At 40.4% G+C, this 21,424-nt stretch overlaps 1 protein-coding gene across 4 annotated transcripts in view; it reads left to right on the top strand.

The window, feature by feature from the left end:
• The window catches only part of ARID1A (AT-rich interaction domain 1A), a 124,122-nt gene that overhangs the window by 92,753 nt on the left and 9,945 nt on the right, over positions 1-21,424 (top strand). For all 4 annotated transcript variants that reach the window (XM_042439305.1, XM_042439304.1, XM_042439303.1 and 1 more), the window contains 11 exons: positions 3,614-3,854; positions 5,231-5,320; positions 5,945-6,112; positions 7,065-7,380; positions 8,384-8,529; positions 8,624-8,733; positions 14,790-14,999; positions 15,598-15,802; positions 20,243-20,375; positions 20,505-20,677; positions 20,851-20,992. In XM_042439305.1, coding sequence (XP_042295239.1) covers positions 3,614-3,854; positions 5,231-5,320; positions 5,945-6,112; positions 7,065-7,380; positions 8,384-8,529; positions 8,624-8,733; positions 14,790-14,999; positions 15,598-15,802; positions 20,243-20,375; positions 20,505-20,677; positions 20,851-20,992 — 1,934 coding nt within the window. The remainder of the gene's footprint in view (positions 1-3,613; positions 3,855-5,230; positions 5,321-5,944; positions 6,113-7,064; positions 7,381-8,383; positions 8,530-8,623; positions 8,734-14,789; positions 15,000-15,597; positions 15,803-20,242; positions 20,376-20,504; positions 20,678-20,850; positions 20,993-21,424) is intronic.

Genomic DNA, 21,424 nt, shown 5'->3' with positions numbered 1-21,424 from the left:
CCTGGGGGGGGGGTTTCTGGAACTGATCTCCCATGAATTGGGAGGAACAAATCTATGTATTTTCAGAGGTGGTATGAAACTGCTGTATACTGGGAGCAAATGGAATCGCCATCCCATCCATTTGCTCCCAGTATACAGTACATTGACACAGTACATTTTCTTGCTTAGATTCACTTAGGCAATATTTACAGAATTATGTATCCAGTCCCTCTTAATAAAATGGGCCGTTTCAGTACAAAAGGTTACCCAGCCACTTAGGTGTGGATCTATTATGTAGGTCCTCACCACTGGGATTGGGTGGAGGGTCTCATTCTTTAGCATAAATGCATACTGTCAGTCCCCATCCATATGGTTAGTTCATTCAAGTCAGGCAGCAGTAGTCCTCCAAGAGTGTTGGGCTACAGCTCCCATAAGCACCAGAAGAAATTAGGAGCTGTAGTCCAAAAACATGTGGAGGAACACAGCTGAATACCACTGATTTAAAGGTTACCCCATATACACAGAGACCACTTATGGATAGTAGGCCCAGATCTTATAACCTTAAGAATGAGACAAAAATCTATCCAGAGAAGATTGGGTGCTTGGCTAAGCAACCTTTTATAGGGGTTAGTTACTCACTTGTACATGCAAAGAATATATGATTAGTCTCATTGTTCTTTTCTCATCATACTGCACAAACTTGCATCCTAACAAATTCATGACCGAATGTGCAGTCAAGCCTTGGCAGATTTTGATCTGTCCTTTTAAAATGAAGTCCCGCATGAAACTCAGGAGCTCTGGATAGAGATGAAACCAAGTAGTTTATTTTAGTTTAACAGCCAAAAAGACCTACGTAATTCCCTGGATAGTACAAAATTGCCACTAGACTAGTGCCATGAAAAAACAATGCAGTGATGCCTTTGCTGGATTAGTAGGCACATCTGGTATTTTGAGGCAGTGTCATGGGTGCCATCACAAAATGGCTGCTTTGAGGGGTGCCTGTTCACAAAATGGCTGCTGCAGTGGATGCAGTCACAGAACACTTCAGAAAGGGAAGAAGTTGAATGCACTGTGCTGTAAAACCAAGCATATGACTTGCGGCCATCTATAGTTTTAAGAATATTACTGGGTCTGCCTGGAACCCAGAGGTGTGCTAGGGAAAGAAAGTGAAGCTGGGTTGCTATAAGCTTAGTTCCTAGGTTTTGAGGCGCCCAGGATAAAAATCAGACAGAGATCTTGGTGAATGTCACAGGAGGTATTTGCTGCTGCTGCATCCCTCCAATACTATACAGTGTGCAGACTGGCTGAGTTTGGCCTGATATTTTGAGTGCTAGTGAATAAGAGTTCTTAGACCTTTGCTAAATGCTGCCTTAGTCTAGACTGAACACATAGTTTTTCACCATAAATGTGCTCATCAGTCGAAAGATCATAATTTTGCACACAATCCGATTTTTCATTGCAAGCGTTTTGCTATAAGTCCCACGTTCTTAGTACTATTCCTGTTCTGGAAAGATGCTTTGGTGGTTTTGGAATTAGGGACACCACTGCTACCCTTCATACTTTCAAAGCACATGGTCTCTGGAGTCCAGATAAACAAACCACTCACTTGCTCATCCTAAAAATCAGATGGACTACTGTTGTATTTTTTTGAGCATTCAGTGTGGATCTCTTTAGCAACCCTGTCCTTCCCACTACAAGCTTGCTTTTCCTTCCAGTATCCACCTTTGGGGGGGGGTCTTCTGGTGAAGGGAACAGGCAAGAACCTGTTTTTCTCTCTTCTTTCAGCTTGGATTGAAAGGAGATAGGGGACAGATAAGGGACAAGAACCCTGTTTAAAACTTAGTCCACTTAAGGAAGAACAGGATTGGTCTTTGTGAAATTTCAGGTGGAAGAGGGTCTTACATTTTTTGTCCTCTTCCCCTTGGAATGGGTTTCAGAAGTTCATCACATCCCTGTGCTTGCAGCTCATGCTTGCCATGTAACTTCAAGTTCTCTTAGATGTTCACTGACATTACATCCTGTTTCTAAGATTTATGTGTTCATTTGGCTTTTCACCAAATTATAAATAGACTTGTATAATATGAAGAGCTTTCTCTAGCCTATAAAGCATGTTGTGAATATGCCTTTTTAAACATATTGACTCTTCCTTTGTGAGGTCCGTTAACTGTATCTCCCAGAGTAGTAGTGATTATTTTAAAAGGTGGTTCAGGATTCAAGGTGCCTCATGGAATCCTTGCAGTAATAATAACAATGGTCCTGAACAGAAAAGATAACAAGAATAAATAAAATTAATATTATCAGTTATGTAGGTCCACAGCTGATCATACAAACTAGTTTGCATCATTCTGATTAACCAGTTCCAAGGGGGAGATTTATGTGAAGCAGAAAAACAAATGAGTTTGGCATATTTGCAATTTAGAGAATGGTTCATTCAGAGTGAAGAGGAAATTGGAAGAATGTTCTTCACACAGCAGACCAGTTGTGTTGCTGTGTAGTGGAGGGGAATACAAGTAAAATCTTATTAAAAGCGCTTGGAGATTTCTGGTGGAAATTAGTAGTAGAAGATAGAAAGTTAGTAGGAACTGGTTTTTTATAGGACGTACACAGGGCCGGCTCATCCATATAGGCGAACTAGACGTACACAGGGCCGGCTCATCCATATAGGCGAACTAGGCAGCTGCCTAGGGTGGCAAAATTTAGAGGTGGCTTTGTGGCTTTTATGTATAATTTTTTGGCTTTTGACTAATTCTCAGTACTATGAGTATACTACCTAAGTTTTATGTCATGTTTAGCTTTAACAAACGAAACAGCGGAAATCAAAGGGTGAAAATAATTATGAGGAGCGACAGGGGGCCAAAATATGTCTCGCCTAGGGTGGTCAAATACCTAGAGCCAGCCCTGGACGTACATGTTTTAGAGTGATAGTATAGAAATAAAACAGTACAACATGTAATTTGAACCAATGTATAAAGGATCAAAACCTTAGTGCTAGTTTGTTTGGAGTCAGTTGGTATTCTCTTTTAAGGATGTCACCAGATCATAGTTAGATGGAGCATAGTGTACTGTGGGTTTTTCTCTACATCCCCAGATCTTCAACCTATTATGCAAAGATATGGCCAAAAATATGTTGTTTTGTTTGGTGTAGAGTATCTTGCTAAAGAAAAGTGATTGCAAATCTTAAGCAGCTATCAGCTCTTAATCATAAGGATGAGTTAGGGCTGATCAGAGACATAACATTTTTTCAGACTGTTTCCAGATCTGCTTGGTCTTGTTTAAGTCACTGAGGCAATTGAAGAAGTTGCTTATTTCAAGGTTTTATTTCATTTTTATTTGCTCTTAACAAAGTTTAACAACTAGGGGGAAATATCAGTACTGTATATTTTTCAATTCTTTGGCTATTTATGAAGCATTTCACTCTCTGCAATTCTTCAAAGGGTGGACAGGGCAAAATCTAATGGTGACTTTCCCCTGGAGCTATGTTGTATCCTTCCTAATTTAGAGTAAAGTAAGTCTCTTATCTAGAAGGAAAACCCTATAAAGTTCATAGTAGTTGTTTGGTGTGTGGTAGCAATCCCAGTCTCTCTTTCTCTTCTTGTAGTGACATACTTGACTGTGTGTCTTTGTCTCTCCATAGGATCTCTCTGGTTCAATAGATGACCTACCTATGGGTACAGAAGGAGCACTGAGTCCTGGCGTAAGCACATCAGGGATTTCCAGCAGCCAAGGAGAGCAGAGTAATCCAGCTCAGTCTCCTTTCTCTCCGCATACCTCTCCTCACTTGCCAGGTATTAGAGGACCTTCCCCATCACCAGTGGGATCTCCTGCAAGTGTTGCTCAGTCACGCTCTGGCCCACTCTCTCCTGCTGCAGTACCAGGTAAAACATTTTGTGTGTATGACACAAAGCTTGGAAAGAGTTATATTTTTGAAATACCACTCCCAGAACCACCACCCCCCCAGGCTAGCATGCCCAGTGGCAGTCTGGCTGGCTGGATTCTGGACAATGTAGTCTAAAAATGTACATTTTCATTCCATGCCACACCTTTATTAAGAATGGCCACTTATTTCAGGGAACTAGTGAAGACCACTGGATAAACGAAGCCAATATGATGAATTGATTAGAGTAGGTGTAGAAAATGGTCAGGGGCATATTGAACCATTGAAGGCCTTAGAGGACTGCCTCCTGCCATCCCCCCCCCCCCGTTTTTGCCCAGAAGAAGCCTATTCTAAAACAGGAAGCCAACTTAAATTTCACTTCCTATTTTTAAAAAAGGTCTCTCTAGCACTTAAACGAATGGTGTGGGGAAATGTGGCAAAAATTGCCCCCAAACAATTGGAAGGAGGCATTTTGCCCAAAGTTTGTGGGCAGCTGACTCTCAAATATGGAGGAAATTCCATGTATTCCATGTGCTGCACTTTCCTCACTCCCTGGTTAGAGTATCACACTAGAAGGGAAAAGATCTAAACTCGAATCTGTACCTAGCCACAAAGATTGATTGGCAGTCTTTGGCCAGTCAGTATTTCTGAGACCAGACCTGTCTCGTGGGTTTCTGTAAGAATAAAAAACAAAGTGGGAGGACACTTCTTAGAGAAAAGGGAGGATCTAAATGTAATAAATAAAGCTAACAATAAATGACAACAAGATATATGGGTTCAGATTGCTTCAGGAGCCCTGGTGGCGCAGTGCCTGTACTGCACAGTGCCTGTACTGCAGCCACTTGCTCAAAACCACAAGGTTGCGAGTTCAAGACCAGCAAAAGGGCTCAAGCTTGACTCAGGCTTGCATCCTTCCGAGGAGGTCGCTAAAATGAGTACCCAGATTGTTGGGGGCAAATTAGCTTACAATTGTAAACTGCTTAGACACTGCTTAGGCGGCATGAAGCGGTATATAAAAGAAGCTTGTTTGTTGTTTTGTTCTTATCCACTTTCTGAACTTTTTGATTAGCTTCATCACTCACTTTTGCTTCACTGTTTGCAAATGAGACTCTTAATGATGTATGGATAAGTGAAAAAAAATGGGGGGGGGGTTACAGTATAAGTACTTTTAATTTTAAGAGTGAAGCAGGCTATAAATTTGTGTGTCTGTATGTGTGTGTATTTCTCTTCCTGTACGGTTTAGGTGTTAGTGTGAGATGTTGTTGTATGCCTTCAAATTGTTTCTGACTTATGGTGACCCTTAGGTGACCCTATCATGAAGTTTTCATAGGATCTTAATTATTTGGAAATGTATTTAAAATGTTGTTTGTGGCACAGGCAACCAGATGCCACCTCGACCACCAAGTGGCCAGTCAGACAGCATCTTGCATACCTCCATGAATCAGTCAACCATAGCCCCAGATAGAGGTGAGTGTTCAGTTACCATCAGTAAGACTGTTTACATGTAAAAACCATAAAGTGCTGTGATTGAACATTACCTCTTAGCAGTCAGTGGCAAGATGACAGTGTGGGCATAAATGCTTGGTTCAGTTAGCTCTTGCTTATCTTTTGAATAAGATCTTGAATTAAATATTTTGTTTGCACAAAATGATTGAAAGACTCCTGAGGGTACCTTTATGGTGCACTCTGAATTTCAACCAGTTCTTTAAAAATCTAGAAGCAGGCAAGATTTCTAGATTCTCTCTGAAGTAGGGCAAAGAGGGGGGAAACTCTTGGGAAGAATCTAGTACTTTGTGTGTCTGTCTCAGTAAGCTCATCATGACTCAGGTAACTTAACAATCATCACAGAGATCTTATGGTGACAGCTACAGAACGCTGCTGTGGCATGCCATAGTTCTCCTAAAAATAGAGTTTGTTATAAGGGAACTTGGAATTGCAACTGAATTTTTAAAGCTACTGATACGAAAGCTTCAGAAAGAATGTCATTTGTTTAGATTAGAATTTACATTTTCCATTGCTTGTACGCTTGTGGGTGTGTTCTGCATAACCTAATAGTATAACAAAATCTCTTTACATTTATTATTTCATTAGGTTATATACAGAGGAATCCACAGATGCCTCAGTATAATTCTCCTCAGCCTGGGTCTGCCTTATCTCCCCGCCAGTCTTCTGGAGGACAGATGCATGCTGGAATGGGACCTTACCAACAAAATTCCATGGGCAGTTACGGACCTCAGGGGGCTCAGTATGGTCCTCAAGGTGAGGGCATTAATTTGGTTACTTGTAAAACGTAGAAGCACAAGCATGTCTTACACTCTGCTAGGTGTTAACAGGTGGGAATCATTCAGTTGTCCAGACATTGGTGGACTGCAGTTCCCAGAATTCTTTCCCATTGACCAAGTTCAGTCAGGAACTTAAGAATACTGTTCAATAATTACCAGAGGTTGAAAGTTTGGGTAAAACTATAAGCTGTTCAAAGAGGTAGCTGCCTTAATCTGTTTTATCATGAGAAGGAAAGGACTCTAGTAGTGCCTTTGAGACTAATCAGGAAGAAGACATTCCTAGCATATGTTCTCACAGACAGAGTCTACTGTATCAAATGTAGACATGAAGCTGTGTCTGATCTAAGATGGAAGCAAAAGCTTTTGAACTCCACCTTGAGGCCATGGTGGAAGAGATGGAAGTGGGGCTAGGGTCTTCCTGAGGGTTTTTTGTGTTTTGTCCTTATAATGCTATATAGATAGTATAGTATAGTATAGTATAGTATAGTATAGTATAGTATAGTATATAGCATAGTTTAGCTATAGGTTTTGGGAGCCAAGGGGAGTTGTGTTCTGTCTTTCTCTCTGAGCTCTCCTCTACATTTAATTATACATCAAAACATGTAACCAGGCTAGTTTGTTAGTTCAGGGACTGGCCAAATATATTTATTGTTAGATCTTTATGTTTAGTCTTTGTCGGTGATTCTGATTAACTCACACATGAGATCTCTGTTGAAAGATGATTTGCAATTTGCATACTTCTTTCAGATTGATACCACAATATTGCTTATGTGAAATAAATCAACATTCTGATTCTTAGTGCTTGGGAGAGTCAAAATTCTCCTTTATATACAGTACTTTTTTTAAAATTCACAGGTTGAATTTGTAAAAGAAATGAATGGCCAGAATATTATTCAGTGTTGCTGATCATTGTGCCATTTTCTTTTTAGGTGGATATCCAAGGCAGCCAAACTACAATCCTATGCCCAATGCAAATTACCCCAACCCAGGAATGGGAGGAACCATGAACCCCATGGGAGCAGGGAGTCAAATCCATGGTCAGACTGGTGTACCACCCTATCCTGGGCTTCCCCCAGGGAGAGGTTTGACACACCCTGCCATGGGGAATAGGCCCTATGGACCCAACATGGCAAACATGCCTCCCCAAGTAGGAACTGGAATGTGTCCTCCACCAGGTGGCAGGAAAGCACAAGAAGCTGCTGCTGCTGCTATGCATGCTGCTGCTGTCAACTCAATCCAGAACAGGTGAGCCTTGTGCATGCAAATGTGTAGTTTTGATGTGTGCCACCAAAGATCTTCCCAAATCGAAGATAAAACTGTTAGTTAGCTCTCACAAGCAGAGAAAATGCAGTTAGTGGAGTGAGTAGAGCTCATTCACATCTTAGGCATGTAAAAGAATAAAGGCAGGCACATTGTAATCATCTTTAAGATCCCAAGTGTGCAAAAATATACCGGATTTTGGGGTAGGTGTGAGTGGCAGCTTCCTGTCAACCAAACAAAGTGGAGTGAAGAGTCTCTTAATTCAGACAGTGGCATCAGATAGTTGAACCAAGGCAAATGGAGGGTGAAGCGGTGTTTTAGCCTTCTGTATCTTGATCCATCTGAGTAATACTGTGTTATGATGAGGTTAGACATTTCATGATCTCCTAATGATTTCTTGCACCTGCCCAATCCCTTTTCTGAATTGGCGTCTGTATTTGTGGGAGGCAGAATACATGTAGGATTACCTATTTATTATCTCCAGTTCTGTTAGGATCTCCCCCCTCCCAGCATGTATCTGCCACCTTGATTCCTGTGCTGGAAGAAAGGCCATACATTTAAACATAAACTAGCCCAGAAGAGCCAGTAAACATACTGCATTGCTTTTACTTCTGTCTTTTTGTTGTACATACAACATATTCAGTGAAATATTAAACAGTATTGAAAGGCTCGGGGAGAGAGGACTGTGCCAGTAGACCACTTGAGATTTCTGATCTTAAACCATGAAGGAGAGAACTGTGGTTGCCACAGTAGTCAAGATCTCAACCTCTTTTTAAACTTGCCGATCAGACAGTAACGAGTGGGGATTATTGAGAAAGGTTTTCTTGTTAGTTTATTGGTTTCTGTATGAAATTGAATTTAAAAAAACACCCTCGATTGAAGTTGCTAAATATGCTTCAGCAGTGTACACAGATGCTATTGTTACATAATCATGTTGGTAACATATGCACATGGTCAGGTATTACTAATAAAGGCATGTTGTTTTTAGGCCATCTGGTTACCCCCATATTAATCAAGGAGGAATGATGGGAACTGGACCTCCCTATGGCCAAGGAATTAATAGCATGGCTGGCATGCTCAATCCCCAGGGCCCACCATATCAAATGGGTGGGAATATGGCAAACAACTCTGCAGGTAAGGTATACTGTTCCCAGTACTCACTCAGATACCTTGGGTTTTGAGATGACACAGTGAAAAGTCTTCTAATATTGATTGCTTGATCCTCTAGGGATGGCTGCAAGTCCTGAGATGATGGGACTTGGGGATGTTAAACTAACACCTGCAGCAAAGATGAACAATAAGGCAGATGGAACACCAAAAGCTGAGTCCAAGTCAAAGGTAAAAATATGAAAACATTTGTACCAAATTTTAGAGAAACATAATCCTTGATTTCTAAACAGTCTAAACTTTTATTGATACTTAAGACTTGAATCTTATTGGTAGTCCAAAGTAAACCCATTGAGATAGTTGTTGAATGGTGACTCCACAGTTATGTAAATCCCATTGAGTGGGTCTACTCTTATTGGGACTATTAGTAGGGTTCAGGCTAATATAATTAGATTATGTTGAAAGAGCAAGACTTCTTTGTTTCTTACTCCCCGCACCCTGTTACTGGCTGTTGAAAAAACATCTCTTGGTAAAGCTTCTGGTAACATAGCACTGTCAAATTTGTATGATTACCATATGAGGTCCTTGTTCATGAAGTTGAGACAATGTCTAAAAATAAGGAGAGGATTCTTTGAAACAAATCAGTACTGTGCTTGCTTAACATTCTCCCTTATTGCTTACTGTTTGTTGTACCTCTTGCTTGGGGTTCACTTCCAGTAAATCATGACCTTGGGACATGTGGAGCTATATGAATACATACAACTTTTGACTCCAAAGATGTTCATTTCCACTTTGAAATTGGTTTCTGTTGTACCAGCAGAGATATTCTGTGGAAATTTTGAGGTCTGTAAAGCCATGAAGCATCTTAGCCATCTAGTCTCTATTTCATGTGTGTAGAGAATCCAACCATGTGCCAACTTACACCATATTTGTGTTTAGAAGTGAACAAAACTGTCTTCCCAGTTGTAGGACACAGCAAAGTTATCTCCCATAAGAGTTTGCAGTAGTAGAATATGCAGTAATAACACGAGTGCCTAATATTTCAGCTATGGATGGAAAAATTTCTGTAATGGAGTTTTATTTAAAGAGTGAAAAACTAGAATTTTTAGAGCTTTGTGAACAGTGTTCTTTTCTCTTTTCTTTTTTAAAAATACTGACATTTTCATCAAGTTTCTCAGTGCCAACCTTGTTAGCTATGGCTGATTTTGCTTCAAATTATGATGTTGTTGTATTATAGTGTAGGCAGCATTGTACACAGGGCAGTTAAAGACATGGTTTCAAAACCTAGTTAACTGAGAACCATGGTTAATCTGAATTGCAATGAATATTTAATTGTGGTTAAGGCTTGAGGAGGGAATTGGCTTAAAAGCGAATAGAGAGCATGCAGATTTTGGCTTTTTCACATCAGCTTTGGCAGATATCTGGATCTTAATAATTTTCATTTCTTCAGGGTTGCTTAAGAGCAACCTATATGTAAAGACAGAACATGGTGCAATGATTTGAGCATTGGACTATAACTCTAGATACCAGGTTTTGAATCCCTGCTCAACCATGGAAACCTACTTGATGACCTTGGGTAAGTCAGACTTTCCTAGACTCAGAGAGAGCCAAAGGCAAACCCCTCTGAAGAAATCATATCAGGAAAACCCTATGATAGGTTCATCTTAGGTTCACCATACATTGGAAGTGATTTGAAGGCACGCAACAGCAATACATGTAAGGTTAACAGCTAGAATTATTTTAATTCTCTTGCATGGATAATTGGCTTGCCTTGCCAAGAATATTGATAAAAGACATTGGAAGATGCATTTGAGTGCAATAATCAATTATGTCCCGAAACAGGTAGGCCAAAGAGATGGGTGCAAGGTGACATTGGTGCCATTCAGCAACCACACACACCTGATCCCAATCTGGGCCACTGCCACGGTCCTGAACAGGGCTGCATGAAGGTGCAGATTCTTTCCGCTCCTTCTTGGCCTGGTTCTTTTCAGATAATGCGGGTTCGGCGTCGCATTCAGGATGTGTGCCACCTGAACACTACACCCCGAACGTGGCCAGAATCCGTGTCATTTGACCCACGTGTTTTGGGCCTGTGTCAAATATGGGAGCGATCAGACAGTTTCAGGTGTAAAAACCTAGCAGAATTGATCTCCCCCCCCCAAACTTTGTTACTAGTGTGCATGTTTAGTGGCAATAATGTAGACTTATTTCAGCTGCCTGCTTTCTCTAAATGTACAAATAGAAGAAATGTAGTCATGCTCTTTCTGTCTTAAATAAGGAGCTCCCCTGTTTCTATGTGAGAGTACCATTTCAAAGATGTTGTTCCTTTGCCCTTCACATTTCCTCAGAGCAAGATACTGGCCAAGCTAAGCAAGAAAGCTTCATTGATATTGGCTAGGCTAGCTCAGATCAGTTTTCAACTCAGTTGCAAATAAGCGTCATCTTTTCAAACTAAAAACTCTCCTTAGACTTCACTTACCTAGCACCCATAAGCCTTCCACCCAGACTGCAATTCAGAGTGCCAGAGGATGGAGAGATCCTGATTATAAATTAATTTTTCTATTTCTTTTCATTTCTGTGCCACCTTTGTCCCAGAAAGGGACTTGGGACGGCTCACAAATAAAACCATGTTACAATTGTACAATAAAAAACTTATAACATGCATCATACAATTTGAATTTGAATTTTGAATTTGATTGTAAAGTCTAGGTAAATGTACTATTGCCTTGAATAAGGGTGGGAATAATGTGGCCCTTCAGATACTACTGAACAGTATACTTTGTTAAACAGAAAGCAGTGTAAAGCACAGTTATTTGAGAATGGTGCTCACACTTTTACTTCTGTATTAAAATACAAACTTGCTCAGTTAGGAGTCTGTTCCTTTCCTCTGAGTGTCACTGGCAAAACATGTTGAGAGGATTGCTTGCAAAACTATCCTCTGTACATCATTTTATTTTGTTGTTTTGATATTTTCTACCTCTCCTGAATTATGGCATCTTAGAGCATGTGGTGCTTGTCTCTTTACTGTTTATATTTTATTATATGTCAGCTTCCAGTGCAGTAAGCTCACCTCAGAAAATGTAGGTTTGATACTGAAGATTGCTCTTAGACATCATAGACCATAGCATCTTAGTTATGCTGAAAGTTGTATCAACGGAAATTTAAATTGAACTTTGCCCAATTTAATGAGAGACTTTACTTCTTGGTATACTCGTCTCTGTGGCTTATGAAAGAAAAGTCACTAGTGAGTATTCAGTTTCCTTCTACAAAGATTAAACAATTCTTCAGCTTTCCTGCATCCTCTGAAATGTTGTTTCTTTAACATTCTCCATTTTGTCTTTCAACATCTGTACAGAAAGTATCACCTACTAAAGCTTATCTTGTTGACCTGGGGGCTCACTTATTGCATGCAAACTGTAGCCAGCAGAACTTGCAAATAAATAGTTACACTTAGTGTTGCGGTACACTAAACATGACATATCAGTAATCTACTTTATTTGCAGTACTTGAATGTAATATCTGACACAGAGGTTACTGATTTATTTAGTATGCACCATATACATACACATAAACCCTTCTATTTATTGAAAATATTTCTGTGCTGCCTCTTGTTCTCTCCTTGCCTGCTGTATCCACAGTTTATCCACGGGGCATATGTCACCTGCGGTATAAAGTGTAACGTAAGATGGCAGGCACATATCTTTGACAGCACACCCTGACAGCAAAGCTCCTGGGGCCACCTGCTTGTCTTCTGAAGAATGGAAAAACCAAGAGACTCCAGTGATGAAACTGGGCAGATTCATATGGGAGGAAGCTTTCCTTCCGATACCCTAGCTACAGACTGTGCATGGCCTTATAAGCATATTGTTTATTGATTAGCCCTTAGGCCATATCACAAAGCAGATAAAACACGCTATAAAATTCTACAGAGGGTCTATAGAAATTTAAAAAGCTAAGTATAATAAATCTAAAGTATGAATAAAATACCATACAGATACCATCTGAATGCCATACAATTTAAGTACAAAAGTCATAAATGAAACAAAATTATAAAATTTCATTATAAAAATCTATATAAAGGATTCAAAGTACAAAAATGGGTAAAATGGCGGGGGGGGGGGAATACAGCTTTAAAATGATAGTACATAAAACAGAAAGATTGAACATCAGTTACACATCAAAATTCCTCATCACCTCTACAGTTTACCCCAATTGTCCCCACGTATCTAGCTCTCAACTATATTACTTTATATAGAAACCGAGCTGTGGTAATAGATATTTTTGAATCTTGACCACTCATGAAGTATGGAGTTCTAACATGGGTATCCCAGAACATTGATCGTTTGATATAGGTACCAAGATACTGGTCTCTTTCCTGTTGGTACAAATCACACTTGAATAGAATATGAGCTAAGTCTTCAATCTCTCGGTCTCCACAAATACAAGTTCACTCATCGTAAGGAATACCATTAAATCTACCATATCTTACCATTGTGTCAAGCTGATCAAATCTAGCTCGAGTAAATGCCTCCCTCAGCGTTTTTGGCATTTGTATTTTTGATAGTTAGGTCTTTGAAAAGTGCGTTTAAATTGGCTCAGCCATTTTAATTGCCTACCTTACTAAGGGTGGCTATATCTTTTTGGGCCTCGATATCCTGGATTCTCTGTCACACTTTTTTGCTTTCTCATTGACTGTGCGGTTACAGGGAGACCACAGCTCACAATAAAGTTTGTTATTTACATACCAGAAGACTCAAGATGGGATTGAGACTGTTCTGAGAGACATAATTTTGGTAGTCTATCTGGCCCCATTACATTGATTTTCACCATAATTAAACACTTTGATTTTGGCTTGCGAATAAATGAATATATTTCTAGTTCTGCTCTAACAGCAGATGTGGATGTCTCTTGTCTACAGCCATTACATCTCAGATGTTGAGACTGAGCTGTTCAACTACTGAAGTGGGATTTAGACCCCAGACTTCTGCTGCGTATAAAAACATAGGTGTAACTTTACCTTTATAACATTAATTATTGTGGTTAGAGAGCCAGGGTATTTGTGAGCTTTTAGTTTAAGTATGAGATTCAAACGGCCTTTGCTCTAAGTGAACTCTTTGATGGTGGCATGACCAGGATCCATTTTCTGAGATGTTACACCTGATAAGGATGCTCCTTATGATCTATTGCCTCACCCTCTAGTTGCCATCTATGTCTCTGCGTTCGTTACCAAACCCCATTTGTTTGACTTAGGCCTGTTACAGACAGCCAAAATAAAGCTGCTTCGAGTCACAGTGGAGGTATGGTGTTATGATGGATGCGTCCTAAGAGTCCAGAAGCCACACCAAAGCCACACTCCAGTCCTTAGGGCTGGAGCGTGGCTTTGGTGCGACTTATGGCTTTAAGACGCATGCATCATTGAAACACCATACCTCCACTGTGACTCGAAGCAGCTTTATTTTGGCTGTCTGTAACAGGCCTTAGATTTGTTAATAGTCAGAAAATTGTTCTGACAATAACCACTAAGTCTTTTTAACAATCTCCGCATACCTACTTGAGAATATGATAACAAAATCATGTCATCAGCATAAAGCAAAGTGTTACAAGGAGTATGTAGGACTGTTGGCATATGGACTGTAGAATCTTTCATTTCAGATGGCAGATCATTAATATACAAATTAAATAACAAGGGAGCTAATAAGCACCCATGTCTTACTCCTTTGTATGTATCAATTGTATTTGTCATGGCTCCATTTAATCCAAATCTCACTCTCAAACAGGTGCCTGTAAAAAGATTAATAACAACAATCGCAATTCAATTTTAAGGCCAATCAGTTATAAGCAAAACAAGCATTTTAAAATGTGTCTTGAAACAAATTCATAAGTATCAATTGATTCCTTAGATTTAACAACTCATGCTTGTTAACCTGGTCCTTATGTTTTGTGCTAATGGAAGTTTCTAAAGAGTTTTCAGAGGCAGCACCACATACAGTGCATTCCAATAATTGAGCCTAGCTGTTAAAGAAAATGTAGAATACTGTGTCCTCTCAGGAATGGATCCAATTTGTAATGATTATAAATGCTATTTAGATTTCCACAGTAGTCTTGAAGTGATGTAGAGTGTGTTTCAACACTTTGCTCATATGTATAAACCTTTATCAGGATGGGGAAAGCTATTTTATTTCTTCCCCTTTTTATGCCTTATGTAACAATCTCAAAATATATTGCCTTTCTTGTGCTTTAAATTGCTGTTTGATTCTCTAGTCTGCTTCTTCCTCTTTTTCCCCTAGAAATCTAATTCCTCCACTACTACAAATGAGAAGATTACTAAACTATATGAGCTTGGTGGTGAACCAGAAAGAAAGATGTGGGTAGATCGCTATTTGGCCTTCACTGAAGAGAAAGCAATGGGCATGACCAATCTTCCCGCTGTGGGCCGGAAACCCCTAGACCTGTACCGTCTCTATGTCTCCGTGAAGGAGATTGGAGGGCTAACTCAAGTGAGTGAACAGTAGTGGGGGAACAGTTAGATCACATTTAAGAAATATGCTTGTATTTGGTAGTAACGCCTTTCTGGAACCCCTTTTAAGGTGATGTTCAAAATGCATATAGCTTCACAACCCAGGTCTGATACACATAAAGACACCTAACTCCTAAATTACCAGTACTCATAAGCAAAATGTTTAAAGATAGTTGAAAGTAGTTTCTAAACTATCTTCAACTATCTTTAATAATAAACATTTGCTTCTTTTTGTAATGTTCTTAATTAATATCCTGGTCCTCTGGCATCCCTTCATACAACTCAGGAAGACATCTGTATGTATTATTTACTACAAACTCACCTAGGTTTTACTATTGGTGATGTGGCTTGTCTTGAAATTGGAATTGTTTTGAATTTGCTTATCCTCTGAGAGCAGCAGCTACATTGCATACTGGTTCTTTTTAATCTATTATTAGAAGACACTGTGCTGATTTACAGTGGAGCTTTCTTGCTTTCCTGAAACCTTATCGGAATGCCTGTTCCTTTTTCTGTAATTTTTCTTTCGAAAGGGATGTGTGACTTGGATTAAAAAAATTGGCCCTTTTGGCTTTGTGCAGGTTAACAAAAACAAGAAATGGCGTGAGTTAGCAACCAATTTGAATGTGGGTACCTCTAGCAGTGCAGCTAGTTCCCTGAAGAAGCAGTACATCCAGTGTCTCTATGCCTTTGAGTGCAAGATTGAGCGAGGCGAAGATCCTCCCCCAGACATCTTTGCAACCGATTCAAAGAAATCGCAACCCAAAATACAACCTCCATCGCCAGGTGAGTTAAGTTTGACTGCTGAAAACAATTATTTATTGAGTCTGCCCTACTAGAACAGTATGTAGATAAGTATCTAATAGACCAGGCTTTCTGATATGGGAGACTGGTTTTTTAAAAAACAAACATACCAAGGACTGGTACCATATTTGTGTCCATTGGTTTAATAATAATAAATAATAAAAAAATTATTTATATCCTGCCTCTCTGCAAAATGCAACTGGAAATTTTCTACAGACCCACAGCCAATGATTCACAGACTGGAACTGGTCCATGGACCACTATGTAGCACTGCAGTAGAGCATTATCTGTTTGAAGAGATCCACCTTACTTCAGCTAGGCATTAGAACTGTGCCAATTCCAGTGATTCATTTTTAAAGACACATTTTCAGATTAATTTTCTGTGTAGCCTTCCTTTGTTCTACAAAACTATTTGTAATGAGGTTTGCGATATTTAAGAGTATTGATGAAGACTGTGGGTGGCTTCTCATTGCTCTCGACAGAGTAGCTATTTCCAGAAAAGAGTGAAGTACTGAGACTGAACACTGCTACAGAGGCAAATGGCAAAGCGAGTGAAATTGCTTTCTTTTCTATGTTTACCTTCAGGTAAAGAAATAGTTTGTGCTTTATCTAGAATATGATATGAGGCAGAAAATTAAGACTAATAAATTGAGATATTTTGAAAGTTACCTAAAGTGGTGATAGATGATGCTTTCAACTAGTTGATCCAGCTAGGCACATAAACCTGCCTTGTTTGTGTACCCTTGTACTCATAACAGCAAAGTGCAGCCACCCAGCTGTTTACCTTCTAACAGCTGGGATTATTAATTTATTGAAGAATATTTTTATACTACAGTATTTTCAATTTATAATAAAAATTCCAAATCCGATTACAACAAGAAGAGCTAAATAAATATAATTAAAATAATTACTACCCCCCAAAAGAAGAAACAAAAACACATTTCATTGTGATCCCCAGGGGTAATAGGTATGGATATCAAGGACTGCCAAAATAAATAACAAGTGGGTCTAAGAGCAAATTAAGCCCGAACTCTCCCTAGATTTCAGACTGGCCAAAATGAGGCTTTTGTACTTGAGACATAGAAAAGACAATAATGGCCTGTTACAGACTGCCAAAATAAAGCTGCTTCGGGTCTCTTTGGAGGCATGCTATTTAAATGATGCATGGGTCCTAAGAATCCAGAAGCTGCACCAAAGCTGCCCTCCAATGCTTAGGAATGGAGTGTGGCTTTGGCGCGACCTCGGGACTCTTAGGACCCATGCATCATTTAAATAGCATACCTTGAAAGAGACCCAAAGCAGCTTTATTTTGGCAGTCTGTAGCAGGCCAATGTTTGGTAAAGTGAGATGCAGTAGGAAAAGAGGACAGTCTCATTACAGGTGGATGGACTCAACCAAGGAAGCCATGGAACTAGAGATGGAAAGGCCTGGGAGGAAAAACAGAAAAATTAGGAAAAAACCAGATGAAAATGACACCGATAAAGTCTGTAGAGTAGCCATGCGCTTCTTCCTTCCTAGATGAAGCAAATAGTGAGGAGACTTAAAATCTCCTAGCACCCAGCTGGGGTAGAACTTTGCCATGTACAGAGTACTTGGTCTTACATATTGTTCACTTTGTCTAATATTGTATTTTTCTAGTTCGCATTAACTCTCAGGGTGTCAAGCAGCCCTAAGAGCCAATTTTCACAGTGCTACTTAGAGATACTGAGGTTTGAGTCTGAGACTGGAATGAAACCCCTTGAGCTTTCCCACTGACTCATAGCCCCTAGTTGAGGATGACTCTGCCTCTTTAAACAGTTACATTTTTGTTATTGAATGCAGTAGATGGGATTTGAAAAGGATATCACCATTTGGAATTTGTTTCCCCACTAGCTGGTCTGATATCCAGGAATTGGAAGAGGAGGTGGCTGGAATTAGGTGCAACAAAGCCCCTATCTTTATGTTTGCTTCAGTGTACCCTTTTTCTTGAGCAAGCCAATGGATTCCATACCATTTGCTCTTTTATAGTGTGAGAATCCATTTCATATTCAAATGCTTTGCTATGCCTGAGTAAATTTTAGTTCAGGGGAAACTTGGCAATAGCACCATTTTGGCTTGCAAAACTGAGCACTACTGCAGGTCCTCTAACTAGTAATTTTAAAAGGTGCAGCGGTCTCCTGAGGAAGTATCTGATACTAGATCTCCACTTCTACACCATATTGAGTGAGGCATATAAATGTTGTGGCTGATTTTTTCCCCTTTATCTGTGTGTGTGTGTGTGTGGATTGTAAAGCCATCTTAGGAAAGTTTATTTGATGGGATGGAAGTATGTAAATACATTTCACCCAAAAGCAGTAGCTCAGTTTTCTTGTGTGAAGTAACACCAGTACTAGAGGCAGGGAACTATTGAATAGTCCATGAAAACTTCTGCTAGAATATAGTCTTAAAAGTAAAAGGAACTCACCCTTTAGCTCTTGCCGAAAAAGAAGCTACTCTAATACTGTGGAGGTTGTTATTCCTTCAAAATGACTGCAACTTTGAACATGGTCTCTTTTGGATTCGGATGGACCATAACAGTCCATCTCTTCCCATTTAAAATATTTTGTCTTGTTTATGCTGTTCCCATTGAAAGGCCCCTTATTTAGTAGGGTCATCCTTTGTGTATTGTATGTAAAGAGATCTTGTAGCACCTTTGAATCGAACTAAAGAAAGAAGTTGGCAGCCTGAGTTGCAATAGACTTAAGTCTCCTTCTTCAGATGCATTTGGTCCGAATGCATCTGAGGAAGTAGAGTTAAGTCTACAAAAGCTCAGCCTGCCAACTTCTTTCATTAGTTCATCTCAAAAGTGTGCTACAAGATCTCTCTACATACTATTGTACAGACTAACACTGCTGTATCTTTGAATACTACTTTAGTATTGTGTTACACCTGAATGAAGCATGTGATTGATGGTTTTGGGGAAGAAGCCAGGGTTCCCTTGTGCAAAACTGGTTAGCAAAAATCCCCAATTTTGTGTCTGTCTGTGTCTGTGTCCTGGGGCCTTGGTTTGCTTTGCCACCTTCCGAAGCTCTGCTAGGTTGGCTCCCTGTACAGTATTACACATGTTACGTCTTGTACAGTAGACACTTCCTCCTGGACTGTTACGGTGTGAGTTTTCTCCCCCTTCCCTCACTCTATTACCGCCACCCATTTCACTTTTCCCCTCCCCTCCGGCTCCTGGTTATGAATGAATGAATGGCAACATGTGCCCTGGGAAGTGCAGCCAGTGAGGCTCGAATTCACAGTGTATGGAATTGGCACCCCTCCAGCAGTTTGTAAATTTGTGAGTTGGGAGGGACGGCGGGGGGTGGGGACGGAACAACAAATGGGAGTGACACACGGGAGAATGTCTCGAAGGCTCTTCCTGCTGATGTCAGTGTATTAGAATGCAGCGGAGACTTTGCTTGTTGGATTCCCAGGGGAACGGAATGGAGCTGAAAGGCTAATGAATGGGGAGCGGGGGGCAGGGGAGGGCTTGTGAATGAAGCTCCCCGCTGGGCCTGCCTCTGCCCTTCCTTCTCAGGAGATGTCCCCAGACTGGGAGGGAGCCCAGGGAGAGGGTGCCAGGAAGGTGGGGCGTAAACAAACATGACCCGCATGTGACCTCCAGCGGATTTTAATGAATAGCTGAAATGACTCATCAACTTGCAAGGCTTGGGCAAGGGATATCAGTGCCGAAAATGGCAACGAATGGACAGCTTAATTAAGAGCTTGGCTCTTCCTAGTTGCTAGGCGTCGAGTGACCTGAGAGATGGCACCACCAGAGAGACTGGGGCACTGAAGCACTCAGTGTGCACCACAGCTGGCTCCTTCTTTGCTGTATCACACAAAGTATCCAAGAGCTTGGGGTCGGACAGAGCAGTGGAATCACTTGAGTTATTATGATTGCTCCTGCCCAGGAGAGGTTAGCTGGGGCTTTACGTGATGGGACCTGCGGAGGTGGTGACGTACATTGTGCTTTTTAAATCGTAAAGTGGTACCAAAAGATGAACTTGACTCAAAGTATTGCCTGCTGTCAATTTTCTCTTCTTCATCTTGTTAAAGGTAGAGGTACCAAATTGCCTGCCTCTACAGATAGCAGAATGTTGCTTCTCCTTGGAGAATACTGCTTTGGGCATAGCATTGCCTTGAGTTAAAGTATTTTTCAGTTAAGTTTAGGAACATCTGGTTGTACACAAATAAAATTTATTATTATTATTACATGCACGTACAGATGAGAAGTTGTGTAGAAAAGAGAAGGTTCAAACACTGCTATGCATCGACAGAGGGACTGTGCTGCAGGGTTTATTCTAGTGTACTCACATGGCCACTATGATTTGGAGCTACATTGTCAAGACCTTTGAGGTTTTCCATTATAACAACTGTATTTACAATAAAGCTGATGCATCTGTTTCCCCCTTACAGCGGGTTCAGGCTCCATGCAAGGTCCTCAGACACCTCAGTCCACCAGTAGCTCCATGGCTGAAGGAGGAGACCTGAAGCCCCCAACTCCTGCATCTACACCACACAGTCAGATGCCCCCTTTGCAAGGCATCAGGTATTGTATTCCTTTCTGCTATCAATAAACATTTTAACATGTACTGGGTTAAGTGATAACTTTGTTAACAGATGGCTTGGGTCACAATATTGTACAACGTTAAAACAGTTTTTTCTTTTCTTGGATCAGGAGTAACTCGGTAGGCCTTCAGGACACATTCCCCGATGGCAGTGACCCTACTTTCCAGAAGAGAAACTCCATGACTCCAAACCCAGGGTACCAGCCCAGCATGAATACGTCCGACATGATGGGCCGTATGTCTTATGAGCCAAATAAGGATCCCTATGGCACTATGAGAAAAGGTGACAACATTTTTCATACTGTATTAAATGTACCAAGGCTTATAAGTCTATGAAAGCAAATTTGAGAATATATATTTATTTGTACAGTGTAGCTTCAGATTTGTTCAAATTTCTTTTGCATGGTTTATGAATCTTGAACTCGGATCATTATTTCTTCTTCCTCTCCGTTTCAGGAAGCGATCCCTTCATGTCCTCAGCACAGGGCCCCAACACTGGTATGGGTGATCCTTATAACCGTGCTACAGGTCCAGGGATGAGTAACATGGCCATGGGGCAAAGGCAACATTATCCTTATGGTCCTTATGACAGAGTGAGGTGAGTGTGTATGAAGACAGATTGCTTCTGCACTTCTGTATCAAGTGATTCTTTGTTATGCAGATATCTTTATCTTATGTTCATTTATGGACATAGTCTCCACCCTCAAATTCAGACACCTGTGCTTGTGACTAGCAAGTATTGTGATGGGGCAGGATGGTGACAAGAGGAGTGACATGGGTGAGCAAAATATTGAAGGAATGCACTGATAGACTAGTATGATTTCAGGCTATAAAGGTGAGGGTGATAACTGGCTTCTCTTTCCTGAACTGCAGCTATTTACATGAATGCCACCAAGACAGGCCAGAGAAGGACTATTGGAAAATGTCTTGAAAAATTCTAAGAAATCTGTGCATACACATACTTGTAAAAGAGAGTGTGGTCTGGGTTTAACCAAGAGCTCAGCAACTTACATGTGTACTTCTGTCAGAT

This window comes from Sceloporus undulatus, chromosome 9, assembly GCF_019175285.1.
Source record: "Sceloporus undulatus isolate JIND9_A2432 ecotype Alabama chromosome 9, SceUnd_v1.1, whole genome shotgun sequence".
NCBI lineage: Eukaryota > Metazoa > Chordata > Lepidosauria > Squamata > Phrynosomatidae > Sceloporus > Sceloporus undulatus.
This window is presented reverse-complemented; position numbering and strand designations above follow the sequence as displayed.